General features: G+C 35.7%; 1 protein-coding gene across 3 annotated transcripts; it reads right to left on the reverse strand.

Moving 5' to 3' along the window:
• Positions 1 to 4,901: 4,901 nt before the first annotated feature.
• On the reverse strand, positions 4,902 to 16,357 carry LOC143909377 (oxysterol-binding protein-related protein 6-like). 3 transcript variants are annotated; one of them, XM_077427327.1, is made up of 24 exons: positions 16,173 to 16,260; positions 14,963 to 15,071; positions 12,487 to 12,649; positions 12,236 to 12,359; positions 11,921 to 12,141; positions 11,723 to 11,823; positions 11,017 to 11,112; positions 10,810 to 10,928; positions 10,416 to 10,571; positions 10,226 to 10,316; positions 8,997 to 9,113; positions 8,735 to 8,914; positions 7,452 to 7,555; positions 7,241 to 7,360; positions 7,050 to 7,158; positions 6,771 to 6,958; positions 6,480 to 6,692; positions 6,238 to 6,408; positions 6,035 to 6,142; positions 5,809 to 5,953; positions 5,591 to 5,705; positions 5,347 to 5,481; positions 5,135 to 5,263; positions 4,902 to 5,050 (listed from the first exon to the last, which is right to left on the reverse strand). In XM_077427327.1, the coding sequence occupies exons 2-23, from the start codon at positions 15,018 to 15,020 to the stop codon at positions 5,155 to 5,157; spliced, it is 2,943 nt and encodes a 980-aa protein (XP_077283453.1). In that variant the 5' UTR covers positions 15,021 to 15,071; positions 16,173 to 16,260; the 3' UTR covers positions 4,902 to 5,050; positions 5,135 to 5,154. The 3 variants fall into 3 exon arrangements, with proteins under 3 accessions (XP_077283453.1, XP_077283452.1, XP_077283451.1); XM_077427326.1 differs by having other exon boundaries at positions 4,913 to 5,050; positions 12,236 to 12,362; positions 16,173 to 16,357; XM_077427325.1 differs by having other exon boundaries at positions 4,937 to 5,050; positions 12,236 to 12,362; positions 12,460 to 12,649; positions 16,173 to 16,357.
• Positions 16,358 to 18,067: the final 1,710 nt, after the last annotated feature.

Here is an 18,067-nt window from a genome sequence, read left to right on the forward strand (position 1 = left end):
CAAACACGGACCACAAGAAAACCTTTCTAACGCAATTACCACTCGAGTTAGTACGTTTAGATAAAACAAATATTGAAATAGAAAACCAATCCTTATAAACTTGGTGAAATAAAAAACTAGCCAAATAAACGCATAATGCATGATTGAAAAAATATATATTTATGACTTTTTAAATTCGCTAGATAATTAATTATAAGTATTTTAAAGCAATTAAATATGAAAATCAATAGGAAAAACATCAGACTTTTGATTCCAATACTCATTTTCAAAACAGCAATACTAGATTTCGAGTTAAAAACCGCAAAAGTAAAAAAACTGTAAAAATTGCGCATATTTTAAACGCTCATATCTCGTAAACGAGAGCGAACCAACAAAAATCATTATCATATTCGAATTCAGTGGGTCAAATTTAATATAGATAGATTAGTCTCCGCTCTCCATTAGTCTAATTTTTTTTGTTGACATCTGCATGAGTGCTATCTTAAAATAAAGGGCAAGTCTTTTTTTAAAAAGGTTTTATCTCTCCAGTTATTGTTTTAAATACAAAAAAATATCAGATTTTTCCTTGACAAATTTTTGAAAACTTACTTTGCCTCTTATATTTTTTTCTTTTGACACACGTGGTTGTATTTGTTTTCATTTGATTAAATAAACAATATAAACCAAAAAAAATTTTTTGACTAACATACCACTTTTTACTTGGGCAGTATTAGCAATTAACTGAGATTTTGATGTTTTTACTCAAAATCTTTAAGAATGAAAAAAAAAAAACAAAACCGTAAGACTTTGGACTGAGGTATGTGTGACTCAAAATGGTCTAAATTATATGAGCTATCAACCCTTTAATCAGTGGTGTTACTCCAATTTTGGAACAACGGGTTTCCAATTTTTTTTTCAAAAAATTTATTTAAAAAAAAAAAAAATATATATATACATATATGTAGGGTCGGAATTGAAAGAAAGGCTGATATATGGGCTATGGCTGAGAAAGAGTATTTTACGACTGATTGTGAGAAGGGGATGAAAAGGGGCAGAGATGTAATGGTTAGTCGCAGTTGAACCTGTGCTCCGCGCGGTTGGTCGATAAACCTCCGCACGTATCGTCTTAATAAACAACATGACTGAAAACGCACGTGTTTGATCTTCACCTCAACCGCCACATCCCAACCGTGGTCCTGAACAGCGTCATCTGTCAGGATTCTCTACCACATATATGTATATATACACATTTTGCTATCGTCCAAGGCACTATTACACGAAAGTTCATTAAATTTTCAAGATTTGTATAATTTTTGACAAAAATTATATGAATTTTTAGATTAAAAGACGGTTTTTTAGATTAAAATTAGAGTGTCGAAGGCTCTACAAAATTTTAGATCAGAGCGCTAATTTTTACTCGGCAAATTCTATTAATTGGGCGAAGGCGCATTCCGTTTTATATTATATTATGCTTATCAAAAAAAAATATTTATTTAATATACGGCAAAGCCGATAGACCCAAGGGGTTTGATCACACATATTTTAACAAATTATACATATTTGCAAATTAAATGAGAAAAATAAAATACATAAAAAACAATATTAAAATAAAAATAAGAGCAAAAAAAAAACAGAAATACGATTTTGGGAAAGAAGAATTACAGAAATCCTTTAGTTTTAAAAAAAATATCAAGCTTATTCTTAAAAATATTAAAGTTATCACAGGTTACCATATCATTGGGAAGACTATTCCAAACTGAAACCACTCTGTTTGAAAAGAAGGAATCTCTGATCAATTTATTACATTTTTCTTTTTTGAGTCTAAGGGAGTGAACCTCTGAGGTGAGTGTTTACGTTGAATGTAATAAGATTAGATATATGACAATTATAATGATTATTAAGTATTTTATAGATTTCGATTAAGTCACCTCTAGTTCTTCTCGTCTCCAATGTAGTGAGATTCATTCTTTTCAATCTTTCGTTATAAGAAAGTGATTTAAGTTCAGAAGGAATCTTTGTAATTCTCCTTTGAACCCTTTCAATACATGTAATATCCTCTTAAAATGAGGATTCCATATCTTAAAAGCGTATTCTAGTTTTGGTCTGATGAAAGTTTTATATATTTTTGATAAAATAGTTAAGTTCAGAAAATAGGGTGCAAGGGCGGGCCGACACTGGGAGGTAGGTATTCTGGAAAACAGATTATTATGAAACGTCTTGTAATGATTGTGGAAATTATGATAATTTTTAGATTAGTCTAATGGATGATCTATCATAGTTCTACAAAGAAAGTAAGTTTCATAACACTAGTGTTTGATTTGATGACTGATTTAATCTATTACTCACATGTTTTGTATTTAGAATCAAAAAAGCATTGATATATTTGAATCGAAAGAAAACAGCTGGCCTCTAAAGATTTCGATTTTGGAAGAACAGATTATGTATCAGTTTTGGTCGACGATTGGATATCGATCATTGGCAGATTCATATTTATATAATTGGATTAAATGATAAAATATGATGTTATGGATCGGATGAAACATTGGCGTTCTTTTGTAGCAACAATTGGACAAACTTTTGGAAATCACTATAAACTACTATTCAAATATGAACATACATACATATGTATGTATGATGGTTTAAATATTATTTTACATTTAAACTAAGTTGTATATTTGTATTTTTTCGATTGATTAACTTTAAAATCAACACAGGACTATTTGAATGAGAAGAATGATTGGTAATTTATTTATAGTTGTATTTTATTTGTAAGACTGCTGTGTCTGTGAGGCGTCTGTCAGGTCACAGGTTCATCTCACAAAATTCATCTCTTTAATCTCACCTAAATAAAATTAAATATCCCCAATCAGACCGATGTTTTATTTCAATTCGACTTTTTTTTCATGTAAGATTCCAACCTAACCTAATGGTTGACGGTAAATAAAACGATTGCTGTTAACATAATATATAATTTTTAATAATAATAATAATAATAATGGTAATATGTACATAATAGTATATGTTTATTATAAATGTATTATTGATAACTTTTTCAATTTCTTTAATATAATTAAACATCACAACCGAACCATACATTATGAAGTTGTATGCGGAAACAATGGTAATATTAATATATAATATATATTTTTATAAAATTCTATATAGCCTTTTGTAATACTTTTTATAAAGGAAAATAAAATATTTATAAATCATATATGTATATATGTATTTATCTAAGTAGATCGCGATTTCCAATTACATTGGAATACAATCACAGCATTTAGCCTTAATTAACCCACTCAGAGATGCAAGACTTGTGTCGTTGTGACGCTATAAATTGAAGATGCACACCTTAGATTTTTATTGATGTAAATGTTTTATATAATATTTTAATTATGTAAAAGATTGAATTTTAACTACGAGACAAATTTCAAGGTGCTGAAGGCAAACAAAGCACACTATTGTTAAACATACTGAGAGGAATTAAGAAAACGATTGAACATAAATCTAAGGAATGCCTAAGATAATCACCTAAGATCAAATTCAACAAAGTATTTTTAATAGTCATTTATTGAAAATTAAAATAATTTTAAATATTTAGGAGGTCTAGAGTGCAAGCAACATTTTTAAATAAAAATTAATTTCATAAGTTTTTGCTTTAAAAATAATTAATTTTAGGCACTCATATACATATGTACATATACTATAATATACATATACGTATATATTATATATATATGTATGTATATATATTTTTTTATTATAATAATGTGACATTGTTACACGTAACCTACTCTATTAGTTATTACAAATATTTCGCATCAATGCAATTATTTCAACACCAAGCTACATTTGCTTGAAATTTATTTGGAATAAACTTGACACTTGTTTGAGATTGTCCCATGTGCCTGTCTACATGTACATACATATGTAGCCCAACAGGTGGACAAATTATGAAGTTATTTCATTTGAATGTACATACATATACATATAAGTAGGTATATAGGCCGAGTTCTACAAAAATATCAGTTATAACAAATTGACTAGACAATAAAGGCTTTTGATGCACTTTTAAAGAATTCATTCCAACTGATCAGATAAATAAACCTTAATTGTGCGCGTCTTGGACTACCAGCAAAGATTACAAGATTGATTACTACACGATCAATGAATACATATGATGTAATAATTTTGTAATAAATCAACAACACCTATGTATTTGATGCTAACTAGACAACACTAATGCTTATAACATTTAGTATTTAAACAAGGCAATTGTAACATTTTCATTATTTTTATATTATATATATATATATATATATATATATATATATATATATATATATATATATATATATATATATATATATATATATATATATATATATATGTAGATGCACATGTGTTTATTTAATTGTTGCATTTCAGCCAAGTACATTGTATTTCAAAATTGACAATATGGAAAATACGCGATAAATACATATGCATGTTAATTTTCATACGAAAATATATGTGAACAAATATTGAAATAATAAAATAATATACGAATTAGAATTAGGATGGGAAACTCTTTTTGGAAAACTACACACATCAATACAAAGTAATCTAACAATAATAAAGAACAATCCTAATATCACAATCATGAAAAAGCGAAATGTGGAAAAATTTAAGCCTTTCAGCACGTACGACGATTATGACTTACGTGAATTATTAATAGCATAGTTCATTGACGATGCTTCGCAATTATAACACATACATACAATGTATGTATGTATGACATTATATTACATATATATATATATATATATATATATATATATATATATATATATATATATATATATATATATATATATATATAATTTATTAAAAACCCTATCTAAAAACGTGGTTAAAAAAATGTAAGCCATTTTATAAAAAAAAAAAAAAACATGCCGTCAAACACGAATATTTGGGATTTTTTTAATAAATATAATACTTAAGTTGATCAAATGTGAGCGAGAACATTTTGTCTCAACTCCTCGGAAGAATTGACAATGGTCAAATGTGGATGCACTGCCCATTTCACAGCCTGAAAATGTATAAACCCGTCAACATATTGTATATATTTACATATGTAGATGTTGATAGGATATAATTATAGCAATAATATTACCAATAAAAGAGCATTAATAGTCACCAAAGACGATCCATGTGGACGCTGTTAAAACCGGGACTACGTCTCGTCTCCCAATATTTACCACTGTATTGCCAATATTCGTCTCCATTTTCCGTAACACTTTTACTGTAATGTTTACTTATGTGAATAATTTGCATAGTTTGCAACTAGTTTAAGCGAAATATGTACATACACGAGTGAAACAATACCTGAACCATTTTGGAACATATTTGACATTATCTTCTTCCATCTTTTTTCTCCTTTCTCTTTGTGCCTGCTCTAATTGTAATTTCAGTGTTTCTGCCGTGTCAATGTTTCCCTGTTCTAAGGCTCTTTGATCCGGCCTGTACAGTGGAAATACAAATGGAAACGAGTGTATTCAGTTACATGAAATCGCGTACAATTGATTCAACTACATATGTGTATTTATTTTACTATTGTATAGGTACCAACCTAAATCTTGTATCGGTACACGGCAAAACTTTCGCTAGTTCCGGGTCTAATTCGTTTAGTTCCATAGCAAAACTAGTAAATCCATAATATAATTCAAAATCTTCGGGCATCGTACCTAAAGGAAATTTATAAAAATGAATACGTACCGATGATATATGTATGTACATATATGTAAGCAAATGCGAGTGGAAAGGGAATCGTAGAGAAAGTGTCGATACCTGGACGCCAAATACATTTGGCAGCTGGTGGATGGCCACAAAACAGGGCTTCAGACCAACGGCCGAATAGTTTGCGAAGGACTTTTCCATCTGACGTTGTTATACTACCGTGGACTTCATGTCGTTTTGCCGACCAATAGCTCGCCTAAACACACATACATATATTATACATACATACATACATATGTAAGTATCATTAATTGTACTTATTTATGAAGTTCTGTACCTTTACAAAGGTGAGTTTGCAGACAAGGGCTTCATTTGTTATTTTCAATTCACCGTACTGATCGACCCAACGTTGCCCACCGAAAAGATTATGCACACAAGTTGTAACCTATCGATCGAGTCGTGAACAAACAACATATGTATGTATGTACACATTTTTCTGAACAAATGACATATCAACGCAGAAAATAGACAAATCTATACCTTATTCCATACATAGTGATCGTTTGTAGGTGTGAGCGTCAAATGAACTGTGCTAGCTGGTTGGAACTCCATAGACTTTCCCCAAAACTTTGTGCGAATACGCGCCTCTTGCCAAAATTGAAAACCTTTCGACTCTGCATAGCAAGCGCTGACGGGAGGATGATGAGACACCTGAAAAAGTAGCGTGTAATATTAAAATTACCCGAGTTCCTTTATCACAGTTGATTTCGACAGATGCCCACTTGTTCGGCAAGGAAACGGAAGCCTCTATCTTCTCTCACGCATTCGTAAGTCTCCCCGAGTAACGGATTGAATGGTTTGCTGGCAGCGCGATGTCTCGTGGGACCGTACGCTGACACGGCAAAGGCGGCTACCAGTGTCATTCGTTCCACGGGATCGGGAGCAGCCGCAGCCACTTCCAACAATTCGCTATATTCCAATTCTTCACACAAACGCTGCAACATATCAACTCCACAGTTGTAATGTGTGTGTACGCTACATCACAACTGCGAATGACGAGAGAAGGGACAAACCTGTAGCATGTTTAGTGGTTCGTTGATGGTAACAGGCATTGAAACTTGACTGAGATCTTTTCCTATATTCTTGCACAACAGATTCCACAAACTTAAGCCTTCAGTGTCAGGTCGAGTAGCGGGTAACCGTGTTCGACGACCCGTCAAGCCCTGTCCACCTGCACTTGGCACTGAAAGCTCACGCAACGCTAAGGATGAAACTTGTTAGATAAATAAACAAATAATAAATATTATATGTACATATACAATATCGAAATTATTAAAACAATATTAACTAACGACTGATATCAGTCGGTGGTTCTGAATTGTCAGAACTGACGGAGCCCTCTTCACTGGTTAAACTTCCTGCTTCCGATGAAGTATCGCCTTCGAGTTCAATTACCCCACTCTAAAATCAAAATAAAAAAAATCGTAATACACATTTGTATGTACGTACATACGATGAAACGTCAAAGTTGTCCAAAACCAACCGCGATTTCTCCTGCTTCCGTTTGACCATCAAGAGATAGAAGATCTTCGGCGTCGAAAAATTCCGATGCAGATACACACGATGAACTGTAGCTGTGTGATGTGTGAAAGGGTCGAACGGCCTTAGTAAAATAAAACATTCATAACTAGATAAAATAAACTTGAAAGGAAACTGATTATAATACCGTACAATGCTAAAAAAAACCAAATTACTATTTCCGAAGGCGGGCCGGCGGAAGATATTTCAGCAATATCGGAAGCGTCGTGGATCCTCGCTAGCCGGCTCTTCAGCTCTGCAAGTTCGGAGGGTGAACCAACTGAATAAATGAACAGCATTGAACAATCACTAAAACCACTACTCGCTACACATGCACAGACAAAATGCATTACAATATAAAAAACAAACAAAACAACAACAAAAAACAGGTCACTGTCCACACAGTTATAAATTTCCAAAACCATCGTTACCAAATTGTTTTCAGTGCATTTAATATTCACGAATGAATGGACGTACACGGGTAAGATCTATAGATCGGGGAAAGCATACAAAACCATAATAATACATGCTTGTGAAGGAGTGAGTGAAAGGTTGACCACACATGTGTACATAGTGCATACATACATACATACATATATGTATATACGACGGCAACAAGAATGACGATCAAAGAAGTAGGCCCCTGAATGGTGCAGCCAAGAAGACGTACAAGAAAGTGACGGTGAAAAAGCGTAATATGCATATGTACATATGTGTGTATAATAGCTGTCAAATTAGATTACAGTACATACTCAAAAAATGTTACAATTAAAATCGTTCAAATTGAAAATTAAATTTTAACTTTTCAGTTAAAAAACGTGCCAAAGAGAGATAAAAACATATACGAAAATGTATGTACATATCTGTTATTACATTATATTGTTTCAAAAGTTATAAGGTTCATCGGTTCAAAAGTGTAAGTTTCGGTCGAGTAAAATATATGTATATATATTTCTTTGCACACAATTTAAATTTCGAAGAATAACATCTGAAACACTAAAGAGTTCAGAATGAACCAACAGGGTCACAGACAAGTGAAAGCATGTTCCCATGCGACCAGGTCGCATTCCAAAGAGTCAACTTGCGTTGTTATTACAAACGTACATACTCATATGAACATACTTGTACATATAATTGTAATTGAGTGAACATATGTACACTAATTCTGAAGAATAACATAATTTTTTTGTTTTGAATGAATACAATTTTCACGCACAAATAGCCGACTGTAAAGTGTTAATAAGGTGATTTTTTTCAAGTGTCTGATTATACATACATATGTTAAATTAAAATTATACATACATATGTATTTATATCAAGCTATAAACATACAAAAGAAAAAGATATTTTAAGTAGGGCATGCATTTTTAAACATAAGAAAAATAAAAACTGGACTTGTATTTGAGAATACACATTTGTATTAAAAAAAGCAGAATATCCCAGGTGTGTGAATTTGTACCTGCATTTTGCTGCAATGCTGAATTAAGATTGGAGCGCAAGGTAGCCACCATGGTGTTGCTGGAACCAGCTGTCGACTGTGCGTTTGCTACCGAACTGGAGGGTTCCAGATCGATGATCACTTTTAAGCGGTCTCTTTCTGTCGCCAAGGTTGTAAGAATACCTTTCAATGTTGCAGTTACTGGAATTTGGTCATAAATAATCGTGAATAAGTAGGAATATGTAAATAAAGTGTCAAGTAATGTACAATGCAAGGATCTTACTATCTTTGGCCAAAATGGTGAAATCTTCGCGGGCATGTTGGTCTGGTGTGATACCCATTGGACCGGATGGACCTGTGAGATGTTCCGGTCCCGGCAACGATTGGGGACGAGCAGCCGCTACAAATTCACATTGTTATTCAACAAACGTGCAATTTTTAACACATTTTAACACAAAAATTATCTATGTATGTATGTACATATACATATCTTGATTATGAATATTCTGCACAACTGAGTAGTCTATGTAAGTCTAGACTATATGATAAATATAATTGCGGAACAGCATATACCTACATATATGTAATTTCTAAGGTGTGTGTTTAATGTTTATTACATACATATGATGTACATAAGTATGGATGCATAACTGGAGCACTGGCTTCAGAAAAATTATAAAAAGAAAATTGACAAGTTTAAGAAAATTGTTTGAAAACCTTCGCTTCACAGCCTTTTTTATTTTCTATGTGTTAAGCGTTGAATAGCCGTAATTTAAAATAGAAAAAAAAAAAAACATGTACTAGATGTACATATGTATTACATATATTTGAGTAGGAGCGAAAAATTTAGAAATGAAATAACACAACACAATATCTAATATTGAAAAAACGAAAACGCAAATGGTGGATATCAAACTCTTAAAAGTCAAAGTTGGAACCGATTAAAACTGGTGTTGGTTCAGAAATTTAGTGTTTGACAGCCACCATGCATACAATAATCTAGTATAATATGTGTATGTAAATGCCACTAGATGTATTGTGTATGCGATAACACTAATAACCAACATACAAGTATAATCCAAGTACAACGAAAATATCTACCTATAGGCAATATGTGAAAAGTCTTAATTTTAATGGTAATCCACAACAAATGAACAGAATGGAAAATATACATATACATGTATGTACGTATGTAGCTAGTCGTAAAAAGGGAGAGAACAAAAACCAAATCAAAACGGGGATTGTGCAAAAGATATATTGTGCCTTACGGAGAAGAGTAGATGCCATATATGTGGAAAGAAAGACTGGAAGAAAATAAATAAAAAAGATAGATATACAAATAACTAAACAAACACAGTGGATTATCATCGTCATTGCACACAACGTTTTAATTTGCAAGTTGAATTTCAATTACACACACACATACATATGTATGTATGTATGTATGTTTTTACTTAATTAAGAATTATTCATGTTGATTTTTGTAATAGAACCATGACAGAATGAACTTACTTAGAGGAAGCGATGCAGATGGAGCGGCTAATGAGTGTGCCGATGCCGATAAAGTGCCTTGGGGAGACGGAGGTGCACCCAACGAGAGCGACTGGAAACAATATTTTTCAACATTTTCAATTGCATCACGGAAAATATTATATATATATATATATATATATATATATATTACAAAATTATTGATACGCACCGTCAAGCTAAGGGCTCCTTGGGGTTCTGTGTCTACCCTTAAGCCCGAAGCACCCAAATCAACAGAACCCCCCTTGGAAGAACCAGATTTCTTCTTCCGCAAACCAAATTTTTTACGATCTTTCTTTACACTGGGTGATGAACCTTCCAAATTGATCTATTTACACACATACAAAATAAATACAGTTACATATATATGTACATATTTGTGTCTTTTCGTCGACGCTGTGAAGACTTATGTATGTACTACGTATATGTAATCAATCAGAACAGTGTATGTATGTATGTATACATACATATGTAGTATAATGTGTTTTGTGAAGTTTTATAAAAAATGATGTATGTATAGCGGTTTTTACACGAAATAAATATTTATTATGTGAATGTGTGCGTACATCTCCGTCTTGAGAGCCACCAGCAGCCTCCAAGATAGCCAGCAGTTGACTAAGTTGTTGCAGAGTAAGTTGCGCTTGACCCAATTCTTTAGCAGCTCCTTCTAAAGAAACTCCAGAATCTACAAAAAAAAACAAAAAAAAAAAAACAATAACAATGTGGGGGTCACTAATGTGTTGGGATCCGAGCGAGATAAAAAGTCAAGTCACCGATTATCCAAGAGGCGAGTCGACCACCAGATGTGGTATTCACAAGGGAACCCCTAGGACGAGACAAAGTAGAATTTTCCCGCTCTTGTCCGAGCCCTGGATTAAATTTGAAAATACACATATGTTATAGAAGGAATGCAACAAAGCTTCGGAAAACATATTCTAAAAATACACAACTAGGAGACCTAATCAACAACAAAATAATATATAACGTGCCGATAAGTGTGACAAAAAATTCAATACATAGATTGATCAATTGATTGCAATGTGGGTTTGCATGCGTTTACTGGACATGTATGCATGTGTTCCGAGTTTGACTACACATGCGTATGCAAATTACAAACCATACTTCAGCCTAAAGATTGTTTCAAAATACGTGTTAAATTCAAATAGTGTACATATGTATGTATGTGTCTATGTACATATATTGGTCACACTGGTCGATTTATGTACTCACATTCAACATGTATGTATGTGAAGGGTTCGTATCCTGGATAAAGTTGTATAATATGTACATATATTATTGTAGTCGTATGTACATATGTATTATTATAATATTTCACGAGAACGAGACAGCAGGTAATTTTGATCGAATTTGAATCACACAACATGCTGTATTACGATATGAAGATATGCTCACATGCTCACAGATCGCATTGCTTGCAGTGCTTAAAAATAAAAGACAAAGCAAAAACCACTACTTAACCGTTAAGGAACCAACTTTGACGTCTGACATCCTCATCTTGCACCACTTGTACGACGGTGGGTTCTCGGGCGCCGAAAGTCAAGAAGTGTTGGCGATACAGCCTGGAGAGATTCAATTCAAATGATATTTGATTTGGTATTTTGGTTTTATACACATGTATGTATGTAGTTTTATCAAAAGTGATTTTAAAAAACACACCTGTGGGCTTTGAGCATGGTGACCCAAGCGTGGAAGCATTCTGGCGTCTTAGCTCTCAAGTGGTATATGAATTCTTCAGCGTCTATGTCGATTCGGCGACGACGAGCTTTTGCAGATATGACCGAGAGTCCTATGTCGACTGAGCCGTGCAATCGACCTCTCGATATATCCGAAGGGCTGCGCGCATACACTAAGATGCCAGCGTCTACGACGAAGTATCGCTGAAATTAATGGCACGCAATTTGTGAGAACCAAGAACAGGAATCAACAATACATATGGGTAATACTAGCTGCTATGTAATTGGTAGTACGCACTTTGTGCCATCCCTTCAATGGCCATTTTCGTTTCTTGTGGAGGAAGCCGTTGAATACTTCAGGTCGTCTGTCGAATCTTTGTCCATCTTTGAGGCCTTCTAATACTTCCCATTCTGAACCGCGTCTTCTGAAATGAACGCAATAAAATAATTTACATAACATGTAGGGTATTCGAGTGATAATCGGTCAATTCAACCGTGCAAAAATATATTTAATAATCAAACTTATGAGGAAACAACGAGCTATTGCACCGATTATTTCTATGTTTGCGTTGTGATGCAGTGGGAAGTGGCAGAGCGGGACGCAGATCGCCGCTTTCGGCAGACAGGCTGTTGGTTTCTCCACTGTTGTCAGAATCGGATCCTTTCGCAGTGGCAATCACCCGAACACCTCTTGTCTTCTTGCCCCCCTCACCTGGAATATATCCACATTCGTCGTATGAAGTCTATGTAAGTTTGGTGAAACAATACCAATTATTATCACTACATATTATACTAAATACATGTACATGTTTAAACGTTCACAGTGACAAATTGCAAGCCCACTACATATGTAACTACATACAATTCAATTCAATTTTTGATAAATGAGTGATGATGACAAATTGATATCCTCCAAGTATATTACGATACACAATGAAGAGGACAGATTGCACATATCCATCGAAGGTCGAATGATTTATTTATTTTTTAATTACATACGACTAGCGATAATTGACAATTGTTGATGGACAATAAGAAATTATGGCGATTTTCAAAGTCAAAGTCCATGTCAGCAGAAGCTACATAGCTCTAAAAAAATAAATATATACGAATAACGACATAATCGTAATAGGAAAATGACTAGAAAAGTAAAAAATCTACAACTGAAAAGCAATCTTTTGAATTTGCAATATTAAAGTTGGTGACCTCGCATTTTGCCAGAAGAGCCTCTTCTGAACATTAGCGACCCTCATTACCAGTATGTCTCATCCGTGATAATGAGCTGGCGATGTTGTGTAAAGTGTCTGAAAGCAAAACAACACAAAGATCTGCAGAGGAAAACTGGTGCGGGAAAATCTACACGACGTCTACCATTCATTCAAAAGTGAGAAAATTCAGTCGAGAGAGGGAACGTGTATATGTGTGAGAGAGATAGAGAGTGGTACCTGTTCCGGTGGTCGACCAGCCCATCCATTGGGTTATCTTTTGAGGAGTGTACAGCATGCTTAGTCGCGTTTGATCGCAAAACTATCATAACACAGTGGAAACGATGAGGCATACACTGTTTTCTATTTTTTGGCAGAGATGCTGATGGACAATTTTCGGAATGCCAAGAGCGAAAATAAAAATAGCCCGGGAGCCGTCAAAGTGAGTGCGGCGGGCGGGTATCCTGACATGGCTGAGAGAATATACCAATAGGTGAGACGACTGAGACTTTGTTGTGGTTTTGGGTCGAGTGCCAAACAGCCACATGGCTTAAGATAATATGTACGTACTACATATATGCATATTCATATGCACTCGTGCCCCAACTAGGTGGGTGTATATTAGGAACCTAATAAACGCTTGTTGTAAACACGCACGCACGCACGCGCTCGCTCCATTACGCGGCCAAGACATTCGCGATTCGCAGACGATAGTTTTCGCATGACGTCACCGACCCACATCGCGTCATCGTCATCGTCATCTCGTCGAAACGGCCTTCCCAAGCCCAAGCGAAGATTAATGACGGGTGGGCCGATCGATTTCCATATGCTGAGGAGGTCAACAATCTGTCACTGACCTACCTTTGCCACTTTTCATTCAATTTCCTTGAATACTTTCAGCTGCTGCATCGCTTCAACGCTAATCCAATTACATCTCTGCATGTACTAATCCAACTGTTACTCGATAAAGCCTCTTTACACGTTTGTGTGTATGTATGTACATCTTCGAGTGTTGTTATGTGCATTTCACGCTTGGGAAATTTACAATTAAAACTAGCTTTTGCACGCATCGCAATTTCATCGAATACAATATAAAATGGGATCAAACATCGTAACCGAACGAACTTCTTTCTTTTCTAGTAAAACCATTTCGAAAATCCACATGGACAATTCCACGCTCTTCATACACGCGGCAGAATATGATATTATACATGTATGTAAATTTTTCTGCCCTGTCCAAAACAATAATTGAAGCGTGTTGAAGCAATTTACACACGGTTGACGCGAATACGTGCACGTTTTGCCAACGAATCTACATACATACACATGTACTCTTTCTCCTAGTATGTCCATTTAAACCATTAGATGTGAACGAAAGACGATCATATTTATATGTACTGCTCGAGAACATGTGTCTACAATTAATGGCCCACAAGTTAGAAGGTCGAGCAGAAGTCAAGGAGAGCCACTCTCCACACCGAGCATCTGGATCTGGTTGTTACGGTTTGTCATGAATAAACATGCACTCCACCAATTTCGTTAATTTAAGTCGACCGAAAATAGTACACGAACAATCTCATAAATGCGCAAACGAATAATGTGATCGTGTTAATTGTAAGTCACCTTCGGAGCATAATTTAATAGCGATTCAGGTGCCGAGGCAAGGTCCACTACACACTCCTTCCATCAAAGGCACACACTAATACTTTTCTCATCTTATGATCAAAACTAACATACATATATATATATGTATAATATATATTACACGCTCGTAAATAGCGACGAGATAAGATAAAGACGGCAAATACATATCAATCTACCTTTGTTGGAGAGATAAGCCGGTTCAGTAGATATATGTCTGATTGTAGAGTTAGCCATCTCGCACCGGGAACTAACAAATCACACTGGATCTAATCTGGAGTTCATAGTCTAAAATAGAATACAAAAATTACATTTATTTACTAATATTACATACATACTATGCATGTATACAAATACAAACACAAATCAAACGACGAGCAAAAAACTCAAAACGGAATACAAACATATGTACATATGTATATACATGAAGTGTAAAATACAATTATAATTTATATTACAGGTGGTGGGAATCATCCTGGGGTCCCCACACACATGCAAACATGACTTGCTTGGCATACACTATTGTATTGTGTATTAAAACAAAAAAAAGAAAATAAATGTGAATGAATGGGTAGTCAGTGACATAATACATGCATAGTAAAGCTGAGGCAATGAAATGAATTAAAATTGTTGATATGCATGGAGTTAAATGGGAATCACAACAAATGTGAACTCGGCTCTGTGATGTATAAATAAGGTCAGTTCTGATACAAATTACACTGGATATAACAGTGCAGCTAAAATTAGACTACCGAGGGTAAAGCAATGATGGAGAGTGACGACTAGACGACGCAAATTCATAAAATCATAATTGGACATTTTCATCAAAGCTGTCAAACACTCGGGTACAATTCAATATACATACATACGTTCGATACGATTTGTACGATTCAAAATCCAAAACAGAAAATGCACTCGTTATTGATATATCAGAACATTCGATGAATAGAAAAGAGTAGACGTACACTTGAAACAAAAAAAAAGCATTTCAAAGATGATCGTGAAGCAGCCGAAATGGCGAACGAGTATCGAGGAGCTGGAAACTGAAAGCTTTGACTGAAACGGTACGACCGGGTAAGGGTTAAACAAAAAGGGAATGGGAACGCGTAATACGATACAATACAATACAATACATATCCATATATTCGGTCATATCGACCATTCAGAAACGGTAAGAAATGAGCAAACCTAAAAGAAAAAAAAACATTATCGATTTGATTGCACAAATCGGAAAGTAGGATGTAATCGTTGACAAGGTTGGGAGGGGGGGAAGGGAGGGGCAATCAATTGAGGGGTTTTCGTTGGGAGGGTTTGTGGAGGGCGAGCTGAAGCGAGGTGAGGGGGGGGCGGGGAGGGGAGGGTCTGCGAGGGAATTTCCGACCGACTTACCGCAGAATGAAAGGAGCGGACGGGTCACTTTGGCGTGGCAGCGGCTCCCGGTCGAGCGAGCGAAGAGCGCGGCGACCGACCGCAGACTGAACGGTGGCGGTGGCGGTGGCAGTGGCAGTGGCAGTTTGACGTTTGCGTTGCGCATGCGCCGTAGCGTTCGCTCGCAACGCTCGCGCACTCGCGACACCCGCAGACTCTCAACGCTGCAAAACACGTGCATTGTCCACCACGCGATTCTTTATGTCTCTTTTTATTAATTATATATATGTACATACAGTCCCAGGACAGAATATTACGCCACCCGATTGAACCGCGTTCGCGCCCATTTGTGACGGTTATAAATAATTCACAATAAGATCTTTTGGACTAGTTTTTTTTGTAAGCTCATCCTTATTTGCTACTCTATTCACCAGCAAAAAATAATACAACACTATCCTTCAAAATGTCTTCAAAAATAAAAGTGAAATGACAGAAATGAGTTTGCTCCTGAATTACGTAAAGCATATACGAGCGTTTCTGAAAAGATTTTTTATTATTTTGTAACGTACGCCCCCGCAGCCGAAGGAGTGGGGGGGAAACTACCCCCGCCCTCGGATGCTGGGGAGTGGGAGAAAGTACCGCTACTTTCTCAGCTATAAAAGGAGCGCCCTTTCCCTTCAGAAGTCGAGTCGGACCACAGCTTTCTGTGAGAACTTTCGTTTCCTTTGGACTCCCATCTCTGCTGGTCTTTCCCTGTTCAGTCAAAGCCACCCACTTCACCCCCACGTTACACAGGCATTTTCGAATCATCCCTACAAATTTCTATTGCCTTGGCAACACTTCGACTTAGTAATTGTGTTGCTTATTTAACCTTCATTGACAAACACGTACACAAACTTGCCGTGAACTACTTCAAGTCTCTCGGCAAGATAGACAACCCCCTGATCAACTCCCTCAGTGAGACCAAACTCACGTTTAATCAAAGGCCCATCGACATTTTGAAGACGGGTATAGGCTAAAATTAGCATTTAGTTAAATTAAACAAATCACCACCGAACGGTCCCAAACCAGCTAACCACCCACTAACACACTAACCCCGACAGTATCCCACAGATGATGCACTAATTTTGCTTAGTGTTCTAGCCTGACAAACGTTCAACGAGCGAGCAGCCGCCAGCCCGCACTACAACATCAACGAGAGATCGATCTGATATAACACGATAGATAGATAGGTCAAAGGAGTGTCACTACCCGAGAAAACTATCGATAAAACGCAGTCACAATCCATTCGGAAGTCGAGTCGGACCACAGCTTTCTCTCAGAACTGTCGTTTCCTTTGGACTCCCATCTCTGCTGGTCTTTCCCTGTTCAGTCAAAGCCACCCACTTCACCCCCACGTTACAATTTCGTTAACAACACCGTGATTTTTTCTTTTGCTGCAGCTTTACTATATTTTTAGGGTAAGTTGGTGATTAATTTGTAAAAAAATTGCTTTCATTTATGTTTTAAATTGCTTGTGAGTCTTAAATAGATTTTTTTTTAGATTAGTCGAAAAGCAATTCTTTTTAAATAAATAAATGCAAGTATTATAGTGTAACGTACGCCCCCGCAGCCAAAGGAGTGGGAGGAAACTACCCCCGCCCTCGGATGCTGGGGAGTGGGAGAAAATACCGCTACTTTCTCAGCTATAAAAGGAGCGCCCTTTCTTTCGGAAGTCGAGTCGGAACACAGCTTTCTCTGAGAACTGTTGTTTCCTTTGGACTCCCATCTCTGCTGGTCTTTCCCTGTTCAGTCAAAGCCACCCACTTCACCCCCACGTTACAATGGCATTGATAAAAACTGGGATGTTTTATAAACATAAAATCGCGACAATAGAGGGGGTAAGTAATACGGCTGTTTGCAAAATAAGGAAACAT

Source organism: Arctopsyche grandis, chromosome 3 (assembly GCF_051622035.1).
Source record: "Arctopsyche grandis isolate Sample6627 chromosome 3, ASM5162203v2, whole genome shotgun sequence".
Lineage (NCBI taxonomy): Eukaryota > Metazoa > Arthropoda > Insecta > Trichoptera > Hydropsychidae > Arctopsyche > Arctopsyche grandis.

Coding starts and splice junctions, on each gene's coding strand:
- LOC143909377 (XM_077427325.1), bottom strand. CDS start 15,020: ATGGCTAACTCTACAATCAGACATATATCTACTGAACCGGCTTATCTC. Junction 10,317..10,415: donor AAGGAGCCCTTAGCTTGACG/GTGCGTATCAAT, acceptor TATTGTTTCCAG/TCGCTCTCGTTGGGTGCACC. Junction 7,361..7,451: donor CCGGCCCGCCTTCGGAAATA/GTAATTTGGTTT, acceptor TATTTTACTAAG/GCCGTTCGACCCTTTCACAC.